The sequence below is a fragment of the Cervus elaphus genome, chromosome X (genome assembly GCF_910594005.1).
Source record: "Cervus elaphus chromosome X, mCerEla1.1, whole genome shotgun sequence".
In the NCBI taxonomy this organism is placed as follows: domain Eukaryota; kingdom Metazoa; phylum Chordata; class Mammalia; order Artiodactyla; family Cervidae; genus Cervus; species Cervus elaphus.
In genome coordinates this window covers 120,223,527-120,236,080 of record NC_057848.1, presented here as the reverse complement: position 1 = coordinate 120,236,080, position 12,554 = coordinate 120,223,527, and the positions used below count along the sequence as shown (strand labels likewise).

The window sequence follows — 12,554 nt, the reverse complement described above, 5'->3', positions numbered from 1 at the left end:
TCCCAAGGAAACAGGACTCTGGGTTCACTTCGAAGTCCAGACCTGATATCGACCCCTTCAGACAACCCCACTTCAAGCTTACTAAAACAATGCTTCATCTAAAATTCACTGAAACTCCATCCTTCCCCCAACATCATAATGACTCCTTTTGTTTGGTGAGATGCCCCAGGGTTTCTCTTGTGTGCAGACTCTCTTGTTGCAATGGGTCAAAAAACTGGACTTTTCTGATTATAGATTTGTCGTTGGTGGCCTAGTGCTGACTAGGCTAGGGTACATACAGGTTTTGTATCTCACACCACTTAGCTTGTCCAGAGGAGTAATTCAAAATTGTTCACTACAGTAGACTCTGAATTAGAGTACTGGGGTTCTAGTTAGACCACCTGGATTGATTATGCAAATGCCAGCCTCATTTTTGCCAATAAATAATAGCTGGTTCATGTTAAGTAGGTCAACACACCCCAGTGGCCTGTTTTCTTTTTTGTAAAATGAGGGGCTATTTCTTCCAAACCTAGGGCTTCAGAGTCAGGTAGGCCTAGGTTGGAATCTCAGTTCTACCCCTTCCTAGTTCTGTGATTTTTGCTTTCCTGAGCCTCTGTTTTGTAAGTATTAAAAATGGAGATAACACCCAAAACCGTACTGTGGATTTTTCAGTGTTACTGTGAGGATCATGTTGGCTGTCAGAAGCATCACTGTATTTGATCACTAATGACACTACCACTATTATATGAGCCCAGACAACCTTTCTGTGCCTCTGTTTTCTTATGAATAAAAGTGGAGAAATAATAGTACACTCCCCAGTGGGGTTACTGTGCGCATTAAATGAGATGAAAAAACTAAAGGGCTAGAACAGTGCCTGGCATATAATCAGAGGCTCAAAATAAGTGCGTGTGTGCTAAGTCGCTTCAGTCGTGTCCGACTCTTTATGACCCTATGGGCTATAGCCCTCCAGGCTCCTCTGTCCATGGGATTCTCCAGGCAAAAATACTGGAGTGGGTTGCCATGCCCTCCTCCAGGGGGAGGTTGCCATGCCTTCCTCCTGGGAAGCCCAAAATACGTGAGCTAATGTAATATACCATCAGCTTCCCTGATGGCTCAAGCGGTAAAGAATCCGCCTGCACTGCAAGAGACGCAGGAGACGGGGGTTCGCTTCGTGGGTCGGGAAGATTCCCTGGAGGAGGGCGTGGCAACTCGCTCCAGGATTCTTGCCTGGGAAATCCCACGGACATAGGAGCCTGGCAGGCTCTAGTCCACGAGGTCTCAGAGTTGGACGCGACTGAACACAGCACACACAATGTAATATACTTATTACATTAGCTCACGTATTTTGTGGGCCAGAAGCTCAGGAGAAACAGTCTAGTTCTTAGGACAAAAGCAAAAAACCGGACCGCAGGCTCGAAACAGTGAAACATAAAGCATTTATTTTTCAAAAGCAACTGACACGCCCAGCACTGGGCGAGGATCCGCCCAGTCCTTATTAAATATGGCAGCGAGCAAGGCCGACCTACTGCGGCTGCGCGCACGGAAACTCCTCCCAGCACCGCCTTCGCCGCGGCTCTCCCCGCCCTGCTGACTCCCGGGCGGGGATCACCTCCTCCCCACCTCCGCCGAGGTGTGGGGAGCGTGCAGGCTGGGGCGCGCACGCGCAGACGGCGGCCGTGCTTGGCAGATCTTTGCGAGGCGCCTGTCACATGAGCCGCGGGCCCGCTCCGCTCCCCCTCCCCCTGGCTGGGCTGTGAATGAAGCTCTGCCGGCTACGTGGGGCGCTAGCTCAACTTAGAGTCCCGGACGCCAGAGCCGACTGAGCGCTCGGCCCGCCGGCGGCGGACACGGGCTCCGTCGCTCCGGATCTCGGCGACAGGTAAAGACAAATGGGCTGTCTCTACCGCAGCGGGTCTTAGGCGGGCCCCTTGGTCCCCGGCCCACCCCCAGAGGACCCCCTGGGCGTAGAGACAGAGGGGAGGCGCTCCCCCGCTGCCTCGGCCCCCCGGAGATAGGGGTTCCCCGTGCCTGGCCGCCACCGCCTGGCACTCGGAGGAGTTAGACCGGCCAGTTCTAGCCAGTGCAGGGCGGCATCTTCCAGGGAGCCCAGCCCTATTCTCCGAGCCAGGGTCCCTGCGCTGTCCCAGCGAAGTTTCCTCGCGGAGCCGCGCCAAGCCCGCCCAGCTTTTGAATGGGGGAGGGAGGTTAGCTGCAGGCGTCCCCTTTCCACGATTGGGGCAGGGTGGCTTTGGCTGGTAAAACCCCGTTGAGGCCCCGTTCTTATCCATCCTGCTCTGGGCTGGCAAGTTTGTGTGGGTCGTAACGAAGAGGAGTCCAAGTTCTCGGAAAAGTAGTTGCTGCGTTTTTCTTTTCCCACTTAACGCGGGGAGCTGGTTCTCTCCTGACTTTACAGGCTTGCGCTTGAGCGCCTTCTCCTCAAGGGAAAAACTTTACCTTCACGTTGATATGTGTGTACCTTATTAATATTTCAGAGCAAATCATGTTCTAGGAGTGCCAAGTGAAGTTGTACGTGTGCCCATATGATAACGTCAGAGTAAGCTATCCTGAATAAGTGAGGGAGATCCAGAAGTGTGAAGTATAAAAAGCCAGTAAGAATCTGCTTTATGTACACTTCATAGATTTATTAGCAGCTGCCCAGGTTTGACTTCGGAGATGTTAAATTCTCCTGGTCCCATGAGGCGCGTATCAGTACTGCACGCTAAATAAGAGGAGAAAAAAAAGGCAAACCAAAACAAACTGCTCTAGGTTCCAGATAAGTCATCGAAGCAATTTTCCTGGTGATTCCATCCTGGGACTTTGTGAGTTCGTAGTTTTCTTGGACTTTGCAAGCCTTTCCTTATCCAAAGCATTCTTTTTTCTCTTTTGGCTTCTTGGGGTTAGTGTGCACATTCACACTTTCGTTCTTAAAAAAAGTCATTTCCATGAATAAGAGGGCTTCCCTGGTGGCTCAGACGGTAAGGAATCTGCCTGCAATGCAGGAGACCTGGGTTCAATCCCTGGGTGGGAAAGATCCCCTGGAGAAGGAAATGGCTACCCACTGCAGTAGTCTTGCCTGGAGAATCCCATGGACACAGGAGCCTGGCGGACTACAGTCTATGGGGTCGCAAAGTGTCAGACACGATTGAGCTACTAAGCATACAACCATGCATGAATAATAGTAGACAAAATGAGATTGACCACTTGATATTTTTTTATCTAGTTGACAGGTACCTGGGCATTTGTTATGTTTCTCATTCCTCTCATGTATATATTTGAGCTTTTCCGTTAAAAACCTTGGCTAACTATCTGTTAAGTAAAACTCAAATCTAAAACAACAGCAAAAAACATCATTTAAAAAAGGCCAAAATGATGACCGTCAAGTTCGTTGTTAGTCTTTAGTGTGTCTACTGTCAGCACTTTAACTTAGAGTGTGGAAGTATTGCTTGTATGAAAGCTATGGAAATAGCAATCTACTTTGAAGTTCCCTGGGTCAAAAAGGTGAGGACTTTTTCTTAGAAAAAGCAGATCGGCTTGTATACTACGTAAGGAAGACCACTTTGATATTTAAGAACTTGTTTAAATGGAGAAGCAAAGTGTTTAATATAGTCATCTTCTAAATCAAATAAAGTAGTCAGACCTTTTATTTTTTTCTTCCATTCCTAGTGCCTTTCTTATCCTTTCAAGCAGTACCGTCCAAAGACTGAATTTGACATTTTAAAAATAGAAATTATCTGAATTAATTTGGTTTTACTTAAATTAGTGTTCTACTTTTACATTTTTCTTTTCTTTTGGTTCTTTTCCTTCCTGATTATAAAAGCAATCTAAGCTCCTACAGGACATTGGCAAAATGTGAGAAAATATAATGAAGTGTGGAGAGGAAGCACCACGACCTTGAGGGCATGGCTCTTATGCAAGATCCATTTTAAAACTTTAGTCACAAAATTTGCTCTCCTTTCTATGAAATTTCTTAATGTAGAGTTGGATGTTTTGGGGGTTGGGAAGGGCATTCCCCAAAGTGTGGAACTTGGAGGTCGAGTCAAGAGACACTTAATGGCTATCTCATCCAACCACCCATCCTTTGAGATTCTGAAACCTAGGTACTGAAGATCCAGTGATTCATGCAGAATTGGACAACACTCAAGGGCAATATTAACTGACTCTAGATCTCCCCGTTCTTTTTTCAGTGATACCTTGCTGCTTAGGTGAAAATATGACACTTGACTGTCTCTGCTTATCATGGAAAGAGAGGTCCAGAGAGGGACAGGAGATAATTTTCAAGGATTTGAATGTTTTTCATTTAGGTATTCGTTTTCTTGTTGACATTTTCAGGTTCCAGTTTGAGCATTCTGCAGAATACAAGACGATACAGCTGCTGTTCTCTCCACATCCCAGTCGATTCTCCCTACAAAACTGGGGGGTCTGGGAAACTCTGAGCTTGCTGACCTCAGCGTGGGAGAGAATAGGATCAAGATGGCCACGTGGCAGGGTAAGAAGTTAGTACTTACTCCTCCAACTGGTTTTTCCTCCTTCTCTATCCTCTCCCACAACCCAAACCCCCAAGCCAGCGGCAGGCAGCCAGGCAGCTGTTTCTTTAATTTAACCGTTTGTCTTCGCCAGGACAAAGCTTTTTAGTTCAAAAGGAGTTGCTGCTAGCTAGTTCCAATTATTTTAAAGTAGGAGTGAAGGGGTGTGTGTGGAGAGTAGGAGTAGCAGGAAAATGTAGTGCCAGGAGCATTTTCAAAGAACTCCCTTCATTTGAACATGTGCTCATGGGGGTTACAGGTCAGGAGACGGAGGATATTTTTTTCATATTTCAGTTTATTTGTTTCTGGCAAATTTCCATCATAAGGTTCTCAAAGGTGGGGGAGACAGATGTCAGCACCTCTCTGGCTTTCTCTTCCCTATAAAGACTTTAAAGGATATTCAATGTTGTACGTTAATATTAATATCTGTTCTAATACAATGGCATGACTTGAAAGCAAAGCTTAACGCTATCTTGCCTGATAGAGCACATTTCTTGTGAACCTGTGATTTCTTACCACGTAAGTAACTTTTTATTTTTGGTGGGTTTTGGAGAGTATCAGAATCTCCAGGGGTGCATGGGATTTTATGTTTATCATAAGGGAGTATGGGTTTAGGAAATGGTAGACAAACACTACGTAAATTGGTCTGTGACCCCAAAAAGGTTAAGAACCACTTAGATGGAGTAGAATGAAGGGAGCTCAAATGTCTATAAATATTCAATAGGTAGGTTTGTTGGTGGTCTGATATTTCTTTTAAAACTGTCTCCTGTTGGTTATGGCTATAACAAGTATTTTTGATATGCTAGGGTTGTCACTTTAAAGATACTTGTTGAGATGAGATATCTCCTATATGCCTGGTTTGACTCATCCAATGGGCATTTATCAGGAGGAACTTGGATATTCTTGTTTAAATTCTGAGACATTGTTTTAATTCAACAAGTAGAATATAGAAATGAGTAAGATGCAGAACCCTAGAGGGTTCCTTGTCTTATCGAGGAGACAAACTATATAAGCAAATAGTTGTGTCAGGTTGAATATGTGTTATAATAGAGATGCAAAATGTGATGGACGCTCAGAGAAAAGCATGATGAACTGTGGGTTTTGAGCTGGCCTAAAAAAATGAAAAATGAGTGGGAGTTTGCCAGATGGGCAAATGAGAGAAGTGCATTCTGGGCAGACAGAGAAGCACTGTTTGGGAACTTCCAAGTTGCTCTGTTGGCCTCATGTGAGATGTGTGGGCCACGACCTTGGATGAAGCAGGAGAGGTAGTCAGAGGCCAGATGATAAAGAACCTTGTATGTCCTAAGAAGGATTTTACACTTTATCCCGAAGACAAAGATTCTAAACAGGGAATTAACATAATCAAGTTTTATTTTAGAAAGATTACTTTGGCAGCATTATTGAGGTAGGGTTGGAGCTGGAGAGAATGGAAACCAAGAACCAGTTGGGAGGTTTCTGGTATAGTGGCTTAGGGAAGAGATCGTGAGGGTCTGAGCAGAAGGAGGGGCAGCAAGGATGGAGAGAATGAGATGAATTCTGCGAACATTCTGTAACTGGATATGGGAAGAACTGAGCCTGGGTTGACACCCAGTTTTGGGTGCCTGGGGCCAGTGGCGCCATTCATTGAGTCGGGGACCATGAAAGGTATGTGGGGTGTGGGGGTGGTGGGAAATTAGTGTACTGCGTTTGGTTTGGCCTGTTTTGTTTGAGGTGCTGTGAGCTGTCAGGTCAGTGTTTAAAAGACAGTGCTGAAAGTATGGAATTAGAGTTTGTGCAGGTGCGGAGCTAAAGTTGTGTTCCTGAGTGCATGCTAAATCACTTTAGTCGTTCTGACTCTTTGTGACCCTATGGACTGTAGGCTCCTCTGTCCATTGGGATTCTCCAGGTAAGAAAACTGGAGTGGGTTGCCATTTCCTTCTCCAGGGGATCTTCCCCCACCCAGGGATCAAACCTGCGTCTCTTGCATTGGAAGGTGGGTTCTTTACCTCTAGTGCCACCTGAGAAGCCCTAGAGTTTGTGCAGGTGGGGAGCTAAAGTTCTGTTCCTAATGATGCATAAAAAGCGTGTGTTTTCTTTCTGTTTAATGGAAATGTCATTAGTAAGTTAATGATTTATAATAAAAACATTTTAATGGATAACAGTTCTTAATAAAAATGTCATAATTTCTTAATAAGTAATATATTTTGCTATCTCAGGCCCTGAAATTTGATCTGCTTAGAATCACATTGGAGGCAAACAGCTTTTCTAGCATTAATGAAGAGGGGGAGTATTCCACAGAAGTAACTGCAACTCATTCCTTGCTTTGTGCAACCTCTGAAGTGACAAGCACAGTGCAATGATGGTTTGGGTGGCAGTATGGTAGAGTAGTTATAAGTGTGGGTCCAGGTTCAATTGCGTTGGTTGTCACTTGGTAGCTGTGAGACCTTGGGCCAGTCCCTTAATCTCTCTGTGTCTCATTTTTCTCTTTTGTAAAATGGGGATAACAATAGAACTCAACCTTGCAAGGTTGTTATTGATGATTAAGTTAATATTAAACAAAACGCTTGGAACATAGTAAGTGCCATAAAAGTTTGTGCCACTATTATTAGTAGTAAGCCATTTAGAATAATGTCTATCATACAATAAGTGCTCAGTAAAATTTGGCAATGGGCTGCCCAGGTGGCTCCATGGTAAAGAATCTGCCTGCCGAGAAAGATAAATACCATATGATCTCATTTATACGTGGAATCTAAAGAAAGAAAAAGCAGCTCACAGATTCAGACAATGGATTGGTGATTGCCAAGGATGTGGGGTGGGGTTGGGCTAAATGTGTATAGGAAGTCAAAAGGTACAAGCTTCCAATTATAGAATAAGTAAGTCATAGAAATTTAATGTATAGCATGGTTCTTCTCGTTAATAATACTCTAGTGTATATTTGAAAGTTGCCAAGATAATAGATCTTAAAAGTTTCTATCACAGTGAGAAAATCTGTAACTGTGTATGGTGATAAAGGTAAACTAGACTCGTGGTGATTGTTTAAATATACATGCAAATACTGAATCAGTATGTTATAGCTCAATAAAAAACTTATAAATAAATAAAAAAAAAAACCCAAAAGAATCCACTTGACAGTACACGAGCTGCAGGTGACAAGGGTTCAATCCCTGGGTTGGGAAGATCCCCTGGAAGAGGAAATGGTGAAACCCACTCCAGTATTCTTGCCTGAAGAATCCCAATGGACAGAGGAGCCTGGTGGGCTGTAGTCAGGGGTTGCAAAGAGTCAGACACAACTGAGTGACTGAGCACGGACACACAAAATTCAGCAATAGCTGTTATTGTTACTAGTACTCCTATTAGTATTACCACTACTGCTTCTACTACTGTCATTATTATTTGCTATATTCTGGAATGGACCTGGGACCTCATTCTGTGGAGGGAATTTTGGGTTGTCCTTGGAAGGCCTGCCCCATAGTAGTCTATTTGGGTCTTTCTTTTTTAATTTATTTTTTAATTGGAGGATAATTTCTTTACACTGTGTTAGTTTCTGCTGTACAACAACATGAATCAGCCATATGTACACATATATCCCCTCCCTCTTTTGTTTGGGTCTCTATGTAGAGGTTTAGATCTGAAGAGATCCTTAGAAAACGTCTAGCCCAACCTCTAGACGTTTAGTGACATGACCGTGGTCAAATAGGTTAGCAGTAGTGACAGAACTAAAACTCAGGTCTTCTGAGTCACTATTCCAATTTTTTCTTATTGACTCTTGGAGCAGGGAATGTGTGGTTCTGTCCTCAGCTCAAGGAAGCTCTGAGTCACTTTCTGCATCTGCTAGAGAAACTCTTCAGAGCTAGAGGAAGCCAACTGTCATTAGTCTCTCAGGTCAATGCTGTCTAGTTCCTCCATGGAGAATTGGATCAGAATTCCCATACCTCTTAAACATGGCCAACATTATTATTTTGACTTTGTTTGATGGAGTCCTCTAAGACATTTCCTGGCCATTTTAAACAGAGTTTACTGAGCATAATTTAATATTTTTGATAACTCAGAGTCATCATTAATAACATCAGTTTCATTGGTCTAATGGTCAAGAAAATATTGAAGAGAATACTAACCAAGTTGGGGTGGGATGAGGGTGGAGACTTGTGTTGTCAGGTGCCATTTATTTATTCAATTAACGTCCAGCACCACTTGTGTACCAGGCACTATGTAGAGCCCTGGAGATGGCAGTGGTCAGTAAACACAGGAATGGACTCTGCCGTCACAGAACCTACCGATGAGGATAAAAGTAGCATTTCAACTTTATGAAATGCTTTATTTAACAAACATAGTGAAGTAACTTGGAAAAATGACACCAATGTAAATTTAGAAGGATTAAAATAGTGTTTCTTAATAAAAGAGGGGGGTGCATTGGAAGTGCCTTTTAAAAATATTCTTGCTCAGTTCTCATCCCCTCAAATTGTGATTCAGTTTTAAGACCTGAGTGTTTAAAGAACTGCTGTGAGCAATTCTGATGTGTAGTCCTGTTTGGGAACTGCTGCATTAAAGAATTAAAAGTTTTAAAAAAATGATAAAGGAACTCAAAAAATATAGGAGGATACTCACATAATTTTGGGGTAGGGAAGATGTTTGTATGCATAATATGAAAGGTAGACTGATGAAAAAGTTTAATATAATCAACTATATGAAAATTTAAAATTTCTACACAAAACCATGAGAGAACTAGAAACAATTGCAAAAAGACTCATTATCCTTAATATATAGACTCACAGCTTAATAAGAAAAATACAAGTATTTTACTAGAAAAATGTGCAAAGGATGGGAATAGGAAAATACATAAGCAGAAATCCAGATGGCCAATAAACATGAAAAAATGTTCTGTCTCAGTAGTAGTCAAAGAAAGGGGGAATTAAAATGGCATACCATTTTCTCCAATATAATTTGCAGTCATTAAAACGAAATGACAAAATGCAGCTTTGGCAAGGACACAAGCAAGTAGGCATTCGCATACACTTCTGGTGGGAATGTCAGTTTGGCAATATTTGTCAAAAGCTTTAAAAAACATGTTTATCTTTTCACCCAGCAGTTCTTTTTCTTGGAATTCATCCTAAGGAAATAATGAAGGATGTACAGAAAGATGTATCAATAAGGATATTGATTGTAGCATTTTCTATAGTGGGGAAAATTGATAACACTTGCATTCTGATGCATTGATACAGTGGAATACTATAGTTATTAAAAATGATACTGTGGATTAATTATACTTATTAACATAGAGATGGGTTCACAATATGGTGTTAAATGGTGGGGGTGGGAAGTACATCCCAAATTATCAGCATTTAAAAGTGTGGGCTCTGGGCTTAGAGCTAGATGGAAATCCCAGCTTTATGAGCTGCCTGGTTTTGAGAAGTTACTTGCCTTGTGTCCAACTCTTTGTGACCCCATGGACTATATAGTCCATGGAATTCTCCAGGCCAGAATGCTGGAGTGGATAGCTGTTCCCTTCTCCAGGGGATCTTCCCAACCCAGAGATCGAACCCAGGTCTCCCACATTGCAGGTGGATTGTTTAACGTCTGAGTCACCAGGGAAGCCCATCCTCAACTTCCACATTAGTTAAAGAGGGATAAAATAGAAGTGAACCTAACAGTTCCCAACCTATACATCCATTAGGATCACCTGGGGATCTTTAAAGCCCCCCCAAGCCCAAGCCTCACCCAGACCGATGAAATATGAATCTCTAGGATTGAATCCAGTGCTCAGGGATTGAGGCCCACCAGGTGACTCCAGTGTGCAGAGGAATTTGGAAACTGCTGAGCTAATCTGTAGGGTGGTTGCAAGGATTACATCAGAAAATGATGACAGTAAAATAAGTCAGAAAAACAAAATATCATATATTAACACATATATGTAGAATCTAGAAAAGTGGTATAAATGAGTTTATTTGTAAAGCAGAAATAGAGACACAGACATAGAGAACAAACTTATAGATACCAAGGGTGGAAGGCAGGGGTGAATGGATTGGGAGATTGGGATTGACATATGTGAACTATTGATACTATGTGTAAAATGGATAGCTAATGAGAAACTACTGTATACACAGGGAACTACACTCAGTGCTCTGTGGTGACCTAAATGGGGAGGAAGTAAAAAAAAAGGGAATATACATATACATATAACTGATACACTTTACTGTACAGTAGAAACTAGCACAACATTGTAAAACAATTATACTACAATTTTTTTTTAAAAAAAGAGTCCAGTAAAAAGGGAGAAAAAAAGAAGATCACAGTGCCTGGCATGTGGTAAGTACTCAATACATGGTAACTATTGTCAGTAACTGTTACTTTTTATTATTAATAGTATGATCCCATATTAATACATGTGTCATGTCCATGTATGTTTCTACAAAGAAAAGTCTAAGGGAATAGACCCCAAAGTATTTTTTAAAATAATTGCGGTTGACTTTCTTTTTGTTTATTTGTATCTTTTAATTTTTCTGTATATAACATAGATTCCTTGTTAATTTTTACAAGTATAATTTCTGAAGAAACTATCAGATATATGTATGCAACTTTATATACTAAGGTATTTATAAATGGTGAAAAAATGAAGCTTTATATACTAACGTATTTATAAATGGTGACAAACTAACATGGGGAATGTTAGTAAATTACGACAGGTCCACAGAGTAAAATATTTGGCTATTAAAAATCAAGACCAATGCTGAAGAAAAACTTCATGGTATAATGGAAGAGTATGGGATTATTCTGCTTCTGTCTTTTCAATGTAACTGGGAGTTTATATATATATCTCTATGTGTTTACATCTGTATACCTATGAATGTGATGATAAATACAGAATGGATGGAAATGATCCAAAGTTGTTGAACTGGCTATCCCCAGGTAGTAGGATGCATTTATATTTTTTCCCTTTTGTACTTGTATTTTCCAAATTTTATATAATAAATATGTATTTCTTTTAAATCAGAGAACAAGTTGTTTGGAAATGAGGTGTAAAATAGCAGTGCCTCCAACAAGGAAAGAAGTGAATTGTATGGGCTTCTAGACAGCTGTTTCAGCCTTTCTGTGCCCTCTACCTCCAAATAAAAAACAAAACAAAACACACTAAATCCCTGAGGGTTTTGTTAGAGCAGTTTTTTTTTTAATATTAATTCTTCCTTAAGTATTCTTGTAATTTTTGACTGTCTCTCCTGTTGACTCCAAAAACACTCTTTTGAGAGTGAGATTGGGGACAGGAAAAGTGTGCAAAAATGGGGAAATTACACTTAATCTAGTGTGGGAGTTACATAATAAGGTGAAGTGGCAAAATATGTCCGGGTAAGCATGAAAATAAAACAGATGCAGTGAGAAACTGTTCTATTGGCTTCAGATCCAAGGCAAGTAAATTTCAACCTTGCAGTTTTTTTTTTTTTTTTTTAGCACATCACAGTGTATTTGTAAACACTCTGGTGATTTAGCTGACACTTGGGCGCCAAGGGGAGCATCACAAAGCAGTCAGTGAATTGATCACAGAGCTTCAGTGTGAAATCTCGATGGCTGTGTGGCTTGATACTTCGACCACCATCACCTAGGAAAAGCCATCTGGTCCTGTTCTGTTGACCAAAACATTAGTATGTGTGTGACTCTCAAATAAAAGGGATGGTGTTAGCACAGGAGTAAAGAAACAGAGCCTCCACTCCCCTCCTTTTTTCTCTGGTGCAGTGTCTCATCTATGGCAGGTACAGGAAATGAGTTCTTCATCTCTCTGCATTATTGCCCTACCACAACTCCTCACTGGGGCAGAATGGGATGGGGTATGGATTATGATGAAAAATACTGAGTAGGGGGTAGCCAAAAAGAGACTTTCAGAAAATTTTTCTCTAAGAGCCAGCTATTCCTTCCCAAGCGTCCAGTGTGGAAGGAACATGGGCCTTGGAATCCGATACACCTGCATCTGAACCCATTTCTGCCAGTTGGTAACCAGAGTTCTCTAAGCTCCAAAAGCCTCAGTTATGTCCTCTGGGGTCAAGTGTAGTCTCTGGAGACAGACTCCCTGGGTTTGTATCCTGGCCC

The 12,554-nt window shown here is 41.9% G+C and overlaps 1 protein-coding gene across 1 annotated transcript in view; it reads left to right on the top strand.

Annotated features, from left to right (window-relative positions):
* Nucleotides 1-1,631: 1,631 nt before the first annotated feature.
* The window catches only part of CLCN5 (chloride voltage-gated channel 5), a 189,582-nt gene continuing 178,659 nt past the window's right edge, over nt 1,632-12,554 (top strand). The window contains exons 1-2 of the mRNA XM_043895347.1: nt 1,632-1,858; nt 4,309-4,465. Coding sequence (XP_043751282.1) covers nt 4,450-4,465 — 16 coding nt within the window. The 5' untranslated portion in view covers nt 1,632-1,858; nt 4,309-4,449. The remainder of the gene's footprint in view (nt 1,859-4,308; nt 4,466-12,554) is intronic.